The sequence below is a fragment of the Olea europaea genome, chromosome 13 (assembly GCF_002742605.1).
Source record: "Olea europaea var. sylvestris chromosome 13, O_europaea_v1, whole genome shotgun sequence".
NCBI lineage: Eukaryota > Viridiplantae > Streptophyta > Magnoliopsida > Lamiales > Oleaceae > Olea > Olea europaea.
In genome coordinates this window covers 14,337,041-14,355,084 of record NC_036249.1, presented here as the reverse complement: position 1 = coordinate 14,355,084, position 18,044 = coordinate 14,337,041, and the positions used below count along the sequence as shown (strand labels likewise).

Here is an 18,044-nt window from a genome sequence, read left to right as displayed (position 1 = left end):
GTCTATTCAAAATGACATATTGGATTAGTAAAAAAATTGAAATTTGAAAGACGTATTCACGTACCCTTGTTTGAAATTTGGGCTCTTTTTAACTATGTTCCGTATCCTACATTTTAAAAAATAAAAGGTTTGGCACTTGAATATGTACCTGTACCAAGTCCAAGTAGCCTGCAAAACAGAAAATAGGAAAGTGAGAGAACAAATCAAGTTGATAAAAATAGAGAGGCAATTGAAAATCGGGAGAGAGAAAATGAGAGGAAGAAACCAAAATAGGCCAATGAATGAAGAATTTGGTCAACGGTTGGGAAAAAGAAGAGAAAAGAGAGATGGAATGTAGGTGGTGATAAATGTGGATTGGATGTACAATAGGCAATTACTGGTTGTACAGATTGAGAATAATAATGCTTCGTTGATAAATAGAAGCTAAGTGAACGCTAACTTGGACTTATAGTTTTTTGAGAGAGATTATTTACATTGAAAAATGATTTTTGGAGAATGTGTGGTTATAAAGGAGGGAAAATTATGGGTTCATGTGCAAAAATTTTTTTTTGGAAGAATTTTGTGGTTGAAAATGAGTGCGCGAAAAAAATGATTTTTAAATAAATTGTGCGAAAGAAACGCATTATCAATAAGGTCTGTTCGGCTAGATTGAAGAATGCTAATGTTGGCCTTCAATATCTTCAAGAACTACGTTATACATGAGTAGAATCTGATAGGAAAATTAACGATTTTTTATCATACAAGTCAGTTCCTTAATCCCATCTAATTATATTTAATTCAGTTCCATGCATTAAATATGCAAGGCCCTATTTGAGCCACATTATTTAGAAAAAAATACATTCTTAAATAGTGATATGACATCATTTCAATTACACGTTCTTCAATAAATAATATGACACGTAAATCTAAAATTTTTCCGTATTTTTTTGACCACACATTCTCCATCAATCTACTATTTCAAAATATATTCTTCAAAAATAATGTGGCTCAAACACACCAAGTATAAAATCCTAGAGGGAACAATATCATAAAAAGATGATTAAATCAAAGATATTTATGGATGTCCAATTTTCCGTAAGATATATAATATTTTAATAGTCAGATGTTATTACATGTTATCTAATTTATTTATTTTTAATTAAATTACACTGCCACTAGACTGAATCCCTCCCCTTTGTTTGGAACATTGCTTATTTGTTATTGTTGCACTTCACCCAGTTGAATAAAAATAAGACTAGAATAAGTTACTGAATAGTAGAAATTTTCTAATTTTCTTCTATATGAAGATTGAATATAAAGATTTGTTAAGTTGGGTCTATAGTTGATGGATCCTTGGAAATAAATGATTTTATGCATATACTTCTGTTAAATTTTCAACATATCATCCTTCATGCCAATAATTTGGTTGTGCTTGGAAGCTTGTGTGATTTTATATATATATTTTTGTGTTTTTTGCTCCAAACATGTTTATATGAAAATTAGCTTGTCTTGAATATGTGGCTTTGATACTTCAGGTGAACAAGGAATGATAGATGAAGCACAGAAAGCATTGGAAGAGGCTGAAGCACTCAAGAAGGTTTAAATTTATTTATTTGAATTTCATTACAATATCCTAATATCTTTATTTCATTATTTTTGCTTTTACTATATTATTCATTTGTTTGCCTCTTTCTGTTTCAATTTATTGATGCAATTTACTTTATGCTTGACATTTGATTTCATTTTTCTGTTGTCATCAGTTGCCAGCACGCCAGGAACCTGTACAAGATTCCTCAAAATACACAGCTGCTGATGTGCGCATTGTAAGTCCAGTTTCTTATTGTTGGACTGATTTTGATTTGACAATGCGTTCACTTCCATTTCCATTTCACGTTTATTTTATTGTCTGTTTGGGCAAAATGTCGATGTACATGCTCAAACTTTTCCGTTGAGATCTATATTTTAGTCTGCAAGTTGGATGTCACCTTGTATAAAGAATTTAAAATATTCTCGCCTCTAATGGTGTCAACTGTGGTTTGAACATGAAATTTAGAGTTTGATAACATATAATTGTTGATTCTTATATAGTGATTCTTCTCTTCTGACAGACTGATCAGAAACTTCGTGTCTGTAACATTTGTGGAGCATTCTTGAGTGTTTATGACAGGTAAATGTCATGTGATTTTCTAAGATTAAACTGTACCTCAGCATTTTTAGGACGAGAAATATCTAGTTTCAAGAGTTTTGGGCACTTCATTGTTTGACCTGGCGATTATACCTCCTTGTTACCAGCAGGCTTTTGGGCCCAGTTTTACGAGGATAAACTTTTGCTGCTAAAGAATGTGCGTCATTTTTCTGTTTTATGTTTGTCAATCATGCTATCCTTAGCTAAAAATTGTGGGGCTACTTTATTACAATTTTCCTGTTCTTACGGGTCTTTTAATCTTGTTATGATCATATGTATGTTGACCTTTCAATGGTTTCCAGTGACCGCCGCTTAGCTGATCATTTTGGTGGAAAACTTCACTTAGGGTATATGCAAATTCGTGAGAAGTTAGCTGACCTCCAGGTATGACCAGATAATCAATTATTTACACTTGTTGACTTGTTACCTCCATGCCTAAGTTGGTTCTCTGAAATTTCGACTCAGATGCTGGTACGGTGTTTATTTTCTTGTTTACTGATTGTCAGTTCTTCTAGTGAGTTTTTGTTATCCTCGGAGAAGTGTATTTTTTACTCGCTAAATTCTCTGAGTAATTTCTTAAAATTTCTTTTTCACTGTTACTTGATCGATATTCATGGGAAACAGAAAGATTACAGTTGTTTCATGTAATTGTCAATTAAACTGAAAGTATTGGATGAATAAAGTTGGGTTAAATAGATATCAGGATTTGAATAGCTTCCTAAGTTTGACCTGGCTCGCAGCATGATTGAGTTGATACAGGATGCTGTCAAAGGTTTACACTTGTACTGTATGTAGTTCCATGGGGTAACATTAGTTGTGACATTCATTATGAGTTCTGTCTCATCGTATTTTGTCCTCCGAAAATTCCCCTGCCTATCTCCTTTATGATCACTAGGCAGTTATAGTGTTGCTCATTCTTGTACTTGATAAATAAAGTTATATTTCTTTTTCGGTGTATGAACAAATTCAATGAGTGCTCTATTCTCTCATGGTACTCAATATTCGCTGATACAATTCAAATATTTCTAGTAAACATTACATCAATTCAAAACAAACACGATCTTAGCACCCAAACTTGACTAGCACCCATTATGATAAGCTGCCTCATACTTCATTAACATCATGTTTCTCTTCCTTAGCATGGCTGAGTGTGTAGACTAACTATGATTTTTTTTTCTTTTTCTGTTATATTATGCATCGTACTAGTTCAGAGGTATATGTAGCTACCTTTTGCTTTTGTCGGAATTATTTTGTTGTTTGGATTTTATACTTTTTAGTATTAGTAACATGTAGCGAAAGGAAATAGATATATACTTTGAAGATGATAATACCCTAGTGGACATTCCTGGAGTGAACTCTTCTTAACTTAGTTGAAATGCAGGAGCATATTTATTTGCAACTATGTATGGAAAATTGTTTTTTCTCGTACCATTACCTATTCATTATTTGTTCTTCTAATTTATGAGAGGGAATGCTTGAGGAGATGGTAAAGTTAAGTCCACACCCTGTTCAGTGGAAGAGAGATTTTATGTGCATTTATTGTGTTTTGTGACATGTCAATTGTAATGTAGTGGAATTTTGAAATGAATTCTATCAAATGTGATTTTTTGTGATGAATTTCCAGGAAGAGAGAGACAAGAAACAAAAAGCCTATGAAGAACAAAGGAGGTTGATTTGAGTTTCTGATTTTATCATGATGGTGGCATTTTCACTTTATTTTCCCTTTACTATTGGGTGGAAAGTGTTAACTTTCTAAGTTCAATTCAGATCAAGAGAACGGGGAAGCCGAGAACGGGGAAGCCGAGAACGTGACAGGGAATCTAGCAGGGATCGTGATAGAGGTGATAGCCGTGATAGAGGAAGAGACTTTGACCGCAAGAGCAGAGATCGTGATAGGCATCGTGACCGTGACCGTGACCGTGACCGTGACCGTGATAAAGATCAATCTCACAGCTACGACTCGAGGAGTCGCTATAGGTCTCGTTCTCGGTCAAGAGAGCGCCCCAGAGATTACGATCGCCACAGGTTCTCTTTTTCGATAGCTTCTATATTTAAGTAATTTCTGTTGGCTACTAGTCCTAGATAAGGGTGTAGTCTGATAGTTATTATGTCATTTAGTAGCCAAATGCACTATTTATGGTGGTAATATTACACGACTGGATTCTAAAATTGATCATGATATCTGAATTTCACATCTAATGAAAGCATATCAATCCTTATTATCCTATTTCTGGTTCTGTTTTGTACGTTTCAAACTCTTAGAAGTACGAAGATGACTTCTCTTTATACTTAAAAGAAATGCCGACAGTGTACACTGCTTATGTATGATTGCAGTGCTTTTAAAACTCGGATCTAGATGCCAGCGTTTATGCCACATTTTTCTGTTCAGTTTACTTCCTCTCAGATATCTATATTTCTTTCTTGTTCAGAAAGAGAGATCTTTTCTTGTTTTTGTGATACTAACTTCCCTAAATGGTAGGGAGAGGTACATGATTTTCACACTTGTCCGCCTGACAGTAGAAGGATATTAGCCCTTCAATTTCTCACAAACGCCATTGAATATGTTAAAATATTGGCACTCCTTGAATTTTTGTCTTTGCGTAAAGCTCCATGTTACCCTTTGTTGCCTCAATGCCCCCAATGCCAATAAAGTAACAAAAAAAATGCATCCATTATCACCTCAATGACCCAAAATTATTATACTAGATAGTGCGCAAAGTGAATGGTCCCAACCTGTCATCTGTCTACTTTAATGTGCAAAACCCATTACCTCGTTTCTTCCATTCTTCTTTCTTAGTAAGCCACTACGACATTGTTACTCCTGTCACCGACTACCCTAGGCTTGCATGATCTGCTACTCGTCCAATTGGTTTAATACCTTATTGAGACTGATTTTACCTTTGCTCTTTCAAAGCGAGAATCCATATTTGTCTCTTGGGTGCTTACCAATCTATTGGTATTGGTATTTTCCTCTAAAGTTTGCTGCTCATCTCACCTCTCATCCTAATAACAATAGTAAGGGGAAAAAAGGATTGTGTATTTGGGGTGTGTGCGTGCTTGGTTCATGTATACGGATAATTTCCTTGCTTTCCAAACCTAATACAAGGCTTCATTTCCTCCTTTGCAGGCGTCGTTACTAGCTGGAGATTTAGAGGAGAAATCTGAATTTGTCATATGTTAATCGACTATTTAATGATATGTAGGAGGATCTTTTGTTGCTACTTTTAAATGAGTATGAGAATTCGTGCATTGCTATAAAATTGGGAAGAGAGTATTTGTATGCTAGTCTTATGCTGCCTAACTCCAGCTATCTACTGTTGCTTATTTTCCAGCTTCATTACTCAAGTTTTCTGATGTCCTGGCTGCACAAGTAAATCTTAATTTATCATAAGACAGTTCTTTAGAATTGTGTGATTTGCAAATTCTTTAATAGTATATAATTTTTCTTTTCTAGTGTTTAATCATCTTGCTTAAAAGCTTTAGCTATTAGAAATGACTACACTTAGTACTCATTTAACCTACTTTATACATACATACATACATACATATATATTATAGTGAACTGAAAAGATAAATAATGATTTTTATTTAACATTATTGTACTTTTCATTCCTAATTGTGTATCAAGCTAAGATATTTTTATGGGCTAACTGCAGTAGAAGCTTCAAACCTTTGAAATACTAGCAGACTTTCCCAAACCTTTGAATTGTTGTAGCCATCATCCCTAACCTTTCCAAATGTTGAATCTGGGGCTCTTTTGGACGGTTATCATCTAAAATTTCGTCAGTTGACCAAAAAAATTGTTTTGGCAACATTTTAACAATTTTTAAATGGGCAAAATGGTAACTTTACATCAAAATAAAAAATTAAAAAAAAAAAGAAAAAAATTTGGGATTACGTATAATATTACTTTATTGGAGAATGTGTGGTTGATAAGAAGAGAAAAACGTGAATTGTGATTTAAATGGGGGTTCAAACAGAGCTTTGCTGGGACATGTTCTGCTTCATTTGAGGAATGTTGGTTAAATTGGCCTTGAATCTACCGCTAGGCACCTTCGTTTTTGCATAGTATAATTCCATACTGTATAGAATATAGCCCGCAAGTTCTATCTCAAGAACTTCTTAACTTAGCCTTTGTTTGGTGGGGATTAAAATTAGATTTTTAGTAAATTTTGATGAAGTTGTTGAAATGTAGTTGAAAAGTTGTGGGTTTAATAAAATGTTAATATAATTAAATGTTGATTCTGATTTAAATTTTAATTTGGATTTTTTTCCAGCTGAAACATGATTAAATTATTCTCAAATAAATAATATTAGATAAAAATAAATAAATTGTACAATCGATTCTTTCTATGTGACTTAACAATCCCTTTTCCCATAAATTTCTTCGTACGAGAAACTCTTCCCTCTTTAGGGGAGCATTAGTTGCTAATTTTTATAAATTGTTACACCCTATAAAATTGTGTTATATTACATAATCAATTGTCCTAATAGAAATGGTAAAATGAAGTTTCATAGAATTGTTATGAATTCACTTTAAAATGTTTTCACGCTTTTATGATCCGTGACATATAGTAAATTTATACGTAACGCCAGCATTCAAAATTTAAATTTGGTGATTCAAGTTGATTGTAATTGAAGTTCATGACCTCATATTAGACAAATTAAAATGTAGAGACCCAATTGAACTCTTTCTGAAAGTTCAAGGATCGAAGATAAAATATACCTCCACTTTGTCCATCTTCCTCTCACCGACTAAATTTAACCAATGCTCACTGAACTTTAAACTTGATTACTATTTGCTCACTTATCTTTCACGGGTTACTGAATGTTTATTCATCTTTCCATATAGTTACTTATCCACTATTTGTCTCTTCAAATAATTAGATGACTTTTGAGGCAACCTTTCGACAACTTCCGACCACCAAGAATGTATAATTTTGCTATCGTTGGAAAGCTTACGATATCCTCTTCAATTACCACCCAAAATCTTCCTATAATTCCAAGGAATTCGATGGGAAAATTGCCTTAAAGGTCGTCCAAAAATTCTGAAAATCTACCCAGATTTTCAGATTTTTTGGACGACTTTTAAGGCAATTTTTCGGCAACTTCAGACCATGAAAATTGTTGAATTTTGATATCGTTGGAAAGTCCACAATATCCTCTTCAATTACTGTTCAAAATTTCTCCATAACTCCAAAGGATTCGATTGGAATAAACCCATAAAGTCTATGGGAAAATTTTGGATAGTAATTGAAGAAGACATTGTGGACTTTTCAACGGTATCAAAATCCGGCAATTTTGATGGTCGAAAATTATCGAAAAATTGCCTTAAAAGTCGTCCAAAAATTCTAAAAATCTGCCTAGATTTTCAAAATTTTTGGACGATTTTTAAGGCAATTTTCCTATCGAATCCCTTGGAATTATAGGGAGATTTTGGGTGGTAATTGAAGAGGACATCGTGGGCTTTTCAACGATATCAAAATTCGACATTCTTGGTGGTCGGAAGTTGTCGAAAAGTTGTCGCAAAAGTTACCCAATTATTTGAAGAGACGAGTGGTATATAAATAACTATATAAAAAGATGAGTGAGCATTTAGTAAACTGTGAAAGATGAGTAAGCAAGTAGTAACCAAATTGAAATTTCAGTGGCCATTGGTTAAATTTACTCCCCCTACCTCTCTCTAAACCCTAACCTTTCAAATCGACATCTTTCCAAATTTTATCCCATCTGCAATACAGAAATGGCGAGAAAATCGTTTATATCATTAATCTTCTTCTTATTCTCATTATCATCCGCAAAACCCACAGAATCAGATTCTCAATCCTCCCCATCATCTTCAATATACGACGTGCTGGAATCCCATGGACTCCCAATTGGCATTTTCCCTAAGGGCGTGTCCAATTTCACCCTCGACCCCGCCTCCGGCAATTTCCAGCTCAATTTGTTGTCCCCTGTCCCGTGCGACACGAAATTCGAGACCACGGTTCGGTATGAATGTGAAATTAAAGGAACAATTGCGTATGGACAGATTGCTAATTTGTCGGGCTTAGCGGCACAGGAATTGTTTCTTTGGCTGCCTGTTAAGAGCATACGAGTGGATGTACCTAGTTCTGGTTTGATTTATTTTGATGTCGGGGTGGTGTATAAGCAATTCTCTTTGTCGTTTTTCGAGACGCCTAAGGATTGTAATGTGTTGAAGAAGGGAGATATAGGGAATTCAATTGATTTGTTTGATCACAGCAGGCGAATTGATGAGGTTGGTAAATTTTAATCTTTTTTATTTTTGTTTTTAATTGTTTGTATTTTCAATCTTTTAGTTAATTTGTTATTTCAAATGGAGAAAGACGAAGTATAGTTCGTGGGTTTTTGGCATATTGTCTCTCTCCCTCTCTCTAAATTAGCTTGAATTTACTCTTTGCGTGTAATCATGGATTGTAGTTTTTATTGCCAGTTGAATTGAGGTTTAATTTGAATTTTTAGGGATATTATGTCACGTGATCCTTTTCCATTTGTCCTTAATCTTATGAAGTTTCACTTGCATAATTCACATCTTATACATGATGAGGTGCATTCTATATTTTATAAAGAATGTACCTATCAAAAAAAAGAATGTAAAGATTGAGTAAATCCTCATGCATATTTTTGCTAATAAATTTTTTGTCCATTGTGGTTGATATCAACTTATGAACCCTGCCTTGTTCTCTTTCATCACCTCTCACCACAGCTCATTTTCAGAATTCAGAAAACCTTCATACACCATTTCTCAAAGTAGGCTTAAAGTAAACACGAGATGCCTTCTAGTTTTTAGTCCTACAATTGCTGCAAACTGTGAATAATTCTGTATTTGAAAACAACACATAAATTTAGTGGGCAAATTAGCCCCCGTTTGGCCCCCATTAAATTAAATTTCATCTTTCTCTCTCCTGAAAAACCATTCCACCCATTTTAATTTGGAAAAATGGGGGCCAAGCAGGTGCTTAGTATGAATGATGAAATCACAGATAAAGATTAGCAATTAAAATCCCTTCCAATTGAAAATACCCATTAAATTTTGATGAAGCACAAATTACATGTCTATTCAAAAAAAAATAGTTGCATAAACTGACCCAGAAATACTAGACGCCTGTTGGCACTTTCTTATATTCAATGATTGTCTCCAACTTATTTCTCCTTAAAAAATTTTGGGAGACGCACATATATATATATATATATATATATATATATATATATATATATATAGCTTATTTGTTATGCACATGTGCGTCTCCCAAAATTTTTTAAGGAGAAATAAGTTGGAGACAATCATTGAATATAAGAAAGTGCCAACAGGCGTCTAGTATTTCTGGGTCAGTTTATGCAACTATTTTTTTATGAATAGACATGTAATTTGTGCTTCATCAAAATTTAATGGGTATTTTCAATTGGAAGGGATTTTAATTGCTAATCTTTATCTGTGATTTCATCATTCATACTAAGCACCTGCTTGGCCCCCATTTTTCCAAATTAAAATGGGTGGAATGGTTTTTCAGGAGAGAGAAAGATGAAATTTAATTTAATGGGGGCCAAACGGGGGCTAATTTGCCCACTAAATTTATGTGTTGTTTTCAAATACAGAATTATTCACAGTTTGCAGCAATTGTAGGACTAAAAACTAGAAGGCATCTCGTGTTTACTTTAAGCCTACTTTGAGAAATGGTGTATGAAGGTTTTCTGAATTCTGAAAATGAGCTGTGGTGAGAGGTGATGAAAGAGAATAAGGCTTTGTAGAGGGACAGTGGAGGACCATGGAGATTACAGTCTGTCATCCATCTGTAATAGTTTAAAAGTTTGTTTGGAGTTGGATCTTCTTAAACCTTCATAAAATTTAGGAATAAGAATATACTGGATTTTGGGGAAGAATATTTTCTCTGGAATATAAGCAATCTAAATTTCAGATGTGCATGTGTTGACCTGAACATAGATTATATGTTGTTGAGGTATTTAGGCTGTAACTTGGCACTGGCAGGCTCAGTTTTGAATTTTTCTGAGTATGAAATTGCATTTTTATATTTTATAACAAAGAAATTAATGATGACGAGTAAAGTGAATTTTTAAATTGGGTGACATGCTTGAAACAACGAATAGTGTGAGAAATCTTTGGTCAAGTGACCAGAAATATTTCCACTGCCATGAACAGTAAACCCAATGTCTTAATTCTTGAGAAGTTTGTAACTTTTAGATCTGGAACACTAATATATTCGGTTCCTGATGTATTGCTTGGTGAGAAAAATAACTGAGAGTTTGTAAGGAGTGAAAATATGTGATAATAATTATAGAACATTGAGATTTTATAGCTTATAAATAATTTGGAGTTCCAGTACTTCTTTATTGATGACTTATTAGATGATATGTAAATGGATTGTGATAGCTATAAAAAATAGTACAATTGGAATCTGATACGATCTATATTTGTATATTGTCTACATCCTATTGGCACTTTGGCACCATTGGCTTATGTCTGTACTTATTAATGAGAGCACGAGACAGTTTGCTTTTTTCAATTAGGGAAAAATAGTTAATTTAAATACGTTTAAATAAGACATGCAGATATGCGAGTTGAAGTTGGTTAAAACATTTTGTATGGCAAGTGGCCTGCTTGTTCACTACTGTGGAAATTGAGGCGGCTTACTATCTTAGAATTTTGCGGGTAGGGAAGAGGTGATACCTTCTGGCTTAATGAAGCATGTTCCTTCACATTTAATCAAATGGGAAGAAAATCCGTGCTTTTGTGAAATACAATTATATGTTATGTGATATTTGTAATGGAATGTTTAGGAGATAATCAGACTAAAAGGAATCAAGCGGGGCCTCAGTTTTTTTATTTGTACAAATACTTTTACTTTCAAAAACTTATCTGCAGTGTGCAATGTGTGAAAGAGATGGAGGAATAAAAAACTGGCACTTGTGTGCAAAAGAACAGTAGCGGGTCAATAGGTATATCACTTGAGCTGATAGATTATTGTTAAATCATTCGAGTTGCACTGATTGATTTTGGAGTCTATAAAAGCTCTTATTTTTACCGTCAAATTGATGTCATTTGTTTATTTTCTCCTTGTGCCTTGACCAACCCGGAAGAGAGAAGGAAGGTACCTACACTCACATGATGCTAAGTTTAATTGCCATTTTATTGCAGAATCAATCTGGAGGGTTTGTCAGAAAACACTTTGGGGACTATACACGGAGGGCTGTTGCATGAATTATAGAGGCGAACACGAGTGGATCCAATGATGCGAAGAAGTGACATTTTATACACTTGATTGCTCGCTTACACCTTCGGATATGTACCCTAAGCTTCCTCTATATGCAGAGCAAGATTTCAGTTTTGTAGATGACAGGGAGAACAAGCGGAGAACAAGCTAACGAGAACTAGTTTTACCTTTTGGTGAATCGGTGGTAAGGTTTAATTGTTGAGGATTTGTGTTGTGTAAGTATCTGAAGATAAATGTGAGTTCTTGTTAAGATGTTTAAATGCATGTATAATGTTGTATGGAGTTTATGTTAATCAATAGAACATGTCGATCCTTGTAGGGTGAACAATAAAACTGCTAATCGCAAACACGATGATGCGGTGTTGAAACCATTGGTTTGGTGGACCTGTCAACATTGTGGTTCAAAACAGAATCAAGTCATTAGGAAATTGTTTGGTTTAGGTTTCGATTTTTGAAAACTCTAGAAATCAACAGAATTGTTCACTTATTTATTAGTTTAATATACTTCAACAAATTTAATAATCGTTAAGAGAGTTTTAATGGAATTTTTGGAAAATAATAATTTGTAAGAATATTTTCTTGTCTTTTGAAGTAGAATGAATTTGAAAACATAAATTTTATGGTTGAATATGTTGATTTATTGATTCAAGCTTATATAGAGATAAATATATTTATATTGTAATGTTTATGTTTAGTAGGTTTTACATTGTGTTGTGTTGAGATTTTACATCCAAATATTTAGTTCTCGTTTGGTATCAATTTTTCACCAAAAAATCAATTTTTTGATCGTTATTTTACGATTTTTGTCGTTATTTTTGATTTTTTCACTCACAAGTGGGGCCTTTTTTTTATTTGTAATGGTAAAAAAATCAATTCTTATAATCACTATCGAATATATATATATATATATATATTTTTTTTTTTTTACAGCCCTTGTCTGAGCGTAATTTTATCCCAACATAATTGATTTTTCCATTACATCAGTGGCCCCCACCTGCAATCTTGAAAAGCAGCTTTCAAGGTACAAATTGTGGAAAGGATTAAGAATAATTCTCCCTTTCCCCAACCCGGAACAGGGAGCAGGGCTCAAGGACTAACCCCATTTTTAAAGTATGTGCATTGTCTGAAAGGAAAGTAGTAAAATGGTACAAATGACAATGCAGAGTGAAAAATCAAGAGGAAATGGCACCCACGTCACCTTTTGAATTGTCATTTTACTCTTAGGCAATTTTCAACACTGCATCAAAATTTACACAATTTTATATCGAATTTTGTATCAAATAACAATTTTTCTCCAATTATTACACAAAATGAACAATGCTTTATTATTTTATTCATTCTTCCGATTTTTGTCAATATATTTATTTAAAAAAATCATCTATTTATTTTATAACTATATAAATTATTAAATTATAACTTCGTTAAATTAACAAATATATTGATTACTAAATTATTCACGTATTTTATATATTATGTTAAATTGACAAAAATAATTGATTATATTATTAATTTATGATAAATAATTACGTTAAATTTACAAAAATAATAAACTTCAATAATATAAACTTTACGTTAAATTAAATGTAAACTTTACGAATTAAACTTTACGTTAAATTAGCAATTACGTTAATTATTATTGATTATATTATTAAAAATAATAAATTTTAATAATATAATTAATAGTGTAATAATAATAATAATAATCATCATCATTATTATTATAGAATGAAAATGAAACAAATACCCTTAATCATTATTTTTGAAAAATGAAAAATAAGAGCAAAATGGGCATTGCACCATTTGGTGCAAAAAATAGTGGTGCAACACTATTCACTTGCACCATTTTGCACCAAAATGGTGCAAAGTTTGGTGTTGCATTGGAGTAACTTTGCACAAAAAAAGGGTGCAAATGGTGCAATGGTGTTAGCATTGGAGTTGCCCTTAATAATTTTTGCAAGAATGTCATTTTTTGTAAGACAACTTAGTTAAACGTGATTTGACTAGATATAAAAATTGGACAAAAAGTAGAAAATATCACTTCAACCACTCATCCTCACTCTACGGGGGTGCTCTGTTCCCCGATTCGGGAAAAGTTCAAATTCAGGATTTTAATATTTTATATACTTGTTGACAGTGTAACTTGCAGCTTTTCGTTTTTATCTTTTTCAGTCACCCCCTCCCACTCGCCACCCCCTCGCCATTTACTTTTCACCAAAATTTGCTCATTTCAATTACTTCAACTCCACTCTTTTTGTCAGGTTAGTTGCATATATTTTTTGCGTGTACAGTACATACATATATATATATATATATATATATTTGTGCAACAAAATAATATATATACTTTCATTGTTTTTTTCATGAATTATAGTAAGGGCCCGTATGATTGAAAAGATGGAATTGAATGGAATTGAAAACGAATTATAGGGAATTGAATTGATGGGAAATTATTTTCCTGAGAATTGTAAATTTTGTGTTTGATTGGTATAATTTTTCACGTGAAAAATGTTAAAATGAACGTATTTTTTTGTGTTCGTTTGACTTTGTTTTATCTGAAAATTTTCAATTAAAGGAATAGAATTTACGTGTATTGGTGATAAAATTTGTTTCTATCACCAAAAAAAAAAAAAATTCAAGAAAATCATCTATCTTTTAGTATTCGTTTGACTTTGTTTTACATGAAAATTATCAATTGGAGGAAAATATTTTTTTTTACAATAATTCTTAGAATTGGTTTCCATTGCCAAAAAAAAAAAAAAGAAAAAAAAATATATTAGCCATAGTAGCCGAGAAAATCAATTTCCACCCAAATATACTGTATCAAACACTACAAAATGGGTGGAAAACCATTTCCATGGAAAATGGCCCTTCAAACAGGGCCTAAATTTTGCATCCATTGTTTGAATTATCAAATAAAAAATTATTTGTTAGACAATGCATTTTGGAACCATGTTCAAGCATAGTAAGTTACGATAATACAAGGATATTAGAGTTAAACAAACCGATAAACAAACATGTTAAATGGTACACAACACAATAAAACTACATCTATGGGAATTGATAGTGACTGTGAAAAAAATCCGGGGCCGCTTCAAAGTTGCTGCTGTCTGTAATCGTGTAGCCGTCCTCTGGCGCATGGTATAAGTATTGTGAGTCCGACACATGATCTGATGCATGGTATGAGTACGGGGGGACTTGCACATTCTGCGAGTATTGTGGTTGATATGTATTGTCCAATCTGATAAATCAAATTATTATCCGGCATGAAACAAATGGACCAAATATTAATGAAAACAAGGAGTAAAGAAACAATTAACATTGACTAACCTATTTTGCACCATAGGACAAGTTCTTCTGTCGTGATCGCTCGTGTGACATGCACCGCATTGTCTATTATTGGATTGGGAAAGTGTTTTCTCCGTTCCACCCTTTAGTCGCTTCCCACTTCCTTTTGCTCTAACAGGATTAGGATCACAAATAGCTTGGGTCTCTTCTCGACTTTGACTTCTATTTCTGCTCATGCCGACATCCCCCTATTGTCAATCTCTTTGAGCCGTATGCGCAAACTTTGGAACTCATTCAACAGAAAAGTGCTCCGAACATCTGTTAAAACTGCATCGTCAACTAGATATGAAGCTTCATGAGACAATATCCCATGTCGGGACATTAACGATTGACCAAAACCATCATCAACATATGGACCAGTAGTTGGATCGAACACTCTGGCTTGCTTAGCATTTTTTGCCCACCTACAAAGAATATATTTCTCTGGCAAGAACATCACTTGTTTTTTTTTTCATGTAGCAAATCATGTGTTGGCATGGATAACCCTCAAACTCGAACATTTGACAACTACATGAGATATAGTCAGTGGATGGAAAATAAGTAACTCGGTGATGTCGATCAAATGTTCTGTTTGGCTCAAGACGTTGAATTGCATATACTTTAGCTTCATCAGAACTTGGTATCTTCGAGCACATGTAGAAGTTACTCTGTTCTATTTCCTTTTGAAACAACAAAAATATCTTTTTTGTGTATACCTGCATCATTTGATTCTCCATCATAAAGGTTGATTTCACCCTTGGCTTTTGACTTATGTTGATATGGTTAGCAGCTAACTCCGTGTGCCTCTGATGAACTAATGCCCTGTTAAATCGGGAAACGAAATCCGTCAAAGAGTTTTTTTTGTCCACATATTTCTTCAAGAATGAGTGACCACTCTCTGACCTCTAGCAATTGACCATGCCTGCAGCAAACACGTGTTTGATGTATGTGGGTACCCATCGACTACGTATCTCATACATATTGCTCAACCATTCATTGTTACCTAACTCTATGGTTTCCATCACCTTGGTCCATCGTTGTTCAAACTCCTTCGGCGACTCAGATTATTTAATGATGCCAACTAGCTTGTGATACTGGTTATTATACAATATGACATTCATCTTTTCAGAAAATTTGTTCAGAATGTGTCATAGACAAAAACGATGCAATGTAGATGGCAATACCATAGAGATAGCTCTTGCAATTGTAACATCCTAGTCTGTTATGATCACCCCTGGGGCCGTGTGGTTTGGCATGGCTTCAATGAACTTAGTAAATAACCAAACAAATGATTTCGTCGTCTCATTGCTCAATAAACCACACCCAAATATAATGGTTTGGCCATGGTGGTTAACTCCGACAAATGGACTAAACACCATTGAGTACCTATTCGTGTTGTAGGTTGTGTCAAATACCACGACATCGCCAAAGTAGGCATATGACCTTCTTGACTCACAGTCAGCCCAAAAACATCGCACAAGCTTATTATCGTCATCAATCTCATAATCGAAGATAAAGTTCGGGTTCTTCTCTTTCTCGAAGGCAAAATACTCAATCAGATTTTCGGCATCATGGCCCAGCAACTCTTGTCACATATCTCTTTCATAGTTCCTGATATCCTTTTCTACACACCCAAGAGAGGATGGACCTCCCATGTCTATCTCCATAAATCGAACTTGTTGACAAGTGGGAATATTGGCTTTTGAAAATTGTTGGATAAGAGCCTTCTTTGTTTTCGAGACACCCCGATGTGATCTTAACAAGTGTACCCTACTAGAAGTGGTAAGTGGATGGTTATGTTGCTCTACAAATTTCCTAACAATCCACCTTTGCCCTATTTGTTGCTTCACCACCGATAGTCCACATCGCACATGTCCACGGTTTCTTTCCGTAACCCGTGGTACAGCATCTTTATGGCTCATCTGGTAGGTCTCGTTCGTGATGCCCTCTTTGTAACACACAAATAGTTTCCAGAAATACTCATTGGTCTCTTTTTTCTTTTTACAATTTTGTATTCCCGTACTAAACCCCGCTTTCCGAGCATATTGATTGTAAAAACTGTATGCCTCATCAAATGATTCGAATTCCTGTCGAACATGAGGGATGACACTGATAGTCACGTGAGGAACAAATACATTATCATTGTTATCACTCTCAGATTCCATTCCTACTAAATTACACGATATAATATACAACAATTAACTGCAGGTAATAGTGGGGAATAGATTATAGCACAAATTTAATTAGCATCAACTTTACTGGCAAACTCCACCAAGATAATAATGAAAACATATATACTATTTTGATGCACGAATCTTGGGGAAAAAATTAGTTCAAATTATAATACAATAAATATTAAGATATTGCACAAAATTTTGTCAAAACAAACTTGTAAAAAATTAAATTTTTTTTTTTTTTGTGTTGCACAAATCTTGGGGAAAAAATTAGTTCAAATAATAACAATAAATATTAAGATATTGCACAAAAATTTGTCATAACAAACATGTAAAAAATTAAATTTTTTTGTTCAAACAAAAAATATTGAAATAAAAAATATGTACACTACATGAAAAAAAACAATGAAAGCGTATACATTATTTTGTTGCACAAAATAAAAAAATCTGTATAGTACATGAAAAAAAATATATACAACTAACCTGGCAAAAATGGCTATGGATGAAGTAGAAGAACCATCTCATAGAGCGAGCCGGGACGTTACAATTACAAATAAAGGAAGTTGATAATAATAAAAGATGGAGACAGTTGGGGTGGTTGAAATGAGTAAATTTTGTGGAAAGTAAATGGGGAGGGGGTGGCTGAAAAGGAAAAAAACAAAAAGTTGCAAGTTACGGTGTTACACGGTAAACAAGAATATAAAATGAATAAAATATTAAAATTCTGAATTTGAACTTTTCCCGAATCGGGGAATAGAGGACCCCTATTTGTGTTTTTCTCTATTTTGTTCGGTTTTCTTTCTTATAGCTTAACTAATACCCCATTTCATTTCATATTTTCTCTTCTCCTCCCTCAAGAATTTCCTCCTCCTCCATTTTGAACCCTTTAACCTTGCCACTCCCATTCGACTGGCAAGACTCTGCATCCACAATAATCGAAGTCATTTCCACTTCTTTCTCTGACTATCCATTTTTCGTTCTATAGAATAAATCGGAAGAGGCAAAAATACTTTTAATTTTCTATAAAATTTAAATATTTTGAATAATTTCTGATGTATTTGTGTTATGACTGGAATCGATTTTAATCCAATGGCAAAATTGTTATGGTTTGATTTAATGTAACCCTCTTCA

The 18,044-nt window shown here is 33.6% G+C and overlaps 2 protein-coding genes across 4 annotated transcripts in view; both read left to right on the top strand.

The window, feature by feature from the left end:
* The window catches only part of LOC111407685 (putative RNA-binding protein Luc7-like 2), a 14,538-nt gene extending 8,968 nt beyond the window's left edge, over positions 1 to 5,570 (top strand). The window contains exons 7-13 of one of the 3 annotated variants that reach the window (XM_023037318.1): positions 1,515 to 1,576; positions 1,740 to 1,802; positions 2,088 to 2,146; positions 2,467 to 2,548; positions 3,789 to 3,832; positions 3,932 to 4,189; positions 5,292 to 5,570. In XM_023037318.1, the coding sequence (XP_022893086.1) occupies positions 1,515 to 1,576; positions 1,740 to 1,802; positions 2,088 to 2,146; positions 2,467 to 2,548; positions 3,789 to 3,832; positions 3,932 to 4,189; positions 5,292 to 5,304 (581 nt within the window). In that variant the 3' untranslated portion in view covers positions 5,305 to 5,570. Of the gene's footprint in view, positions 1 to 1,514; positions 1,577 to 1,739; positions 1,803 to 2,087; positions 2,147 to 2,271; positions 2,322 to 2,466; positions 2,549 to 3,788; positions 3,833 to 3,931; positions 4,190 to 5,291 lie in introns of those variants that run through there. The other 2 variants (XR_002705152.1, XR_002705151.1) reach the window with 2 other exon arrangements.
* Positions 5,571 to 7,846: 2,276 nt separating this feature from the next.
* Positions 7,847 to 11,935, top strand: LOC111407684. Its single transcript, XM_023037317.1, has 2 exons — positions 7,847 to 8,423; positions 11,340 to 11,935. The coding sequence occupies exons 1-2, from the start codon at positions 7,908 to 7,910 to the stop codon at positions 11,400 to 11,402; spliced, it is 579 nt and encodes a 192-aa protein (XP_022893085.1). The 5' UTR covers positions 7,847 to 7,907; the 3' UTR covers positions 11,403 to 11,935.
* Positions 11,936 to 18,044: the final 6,109 nt, after the last annotated feature.

Excerpts from the sequence above, each read along its gene's own strand:
- LOC111407684 (XM_023037317.1), top strand. The coding sequence starts at position 7,908 with ATGGCGAGAAAATCGTTTATATCATTAATCTTCTTCTTATTCTCATTA. Across the intron at positions 8,424-11,339 it reads ACAGCAGGCGAATTGATGAG|AATCAATCTGGAGGGTTTGT; the intron begins GTTGGTAAATTT and ends ATTTTATTGCAG.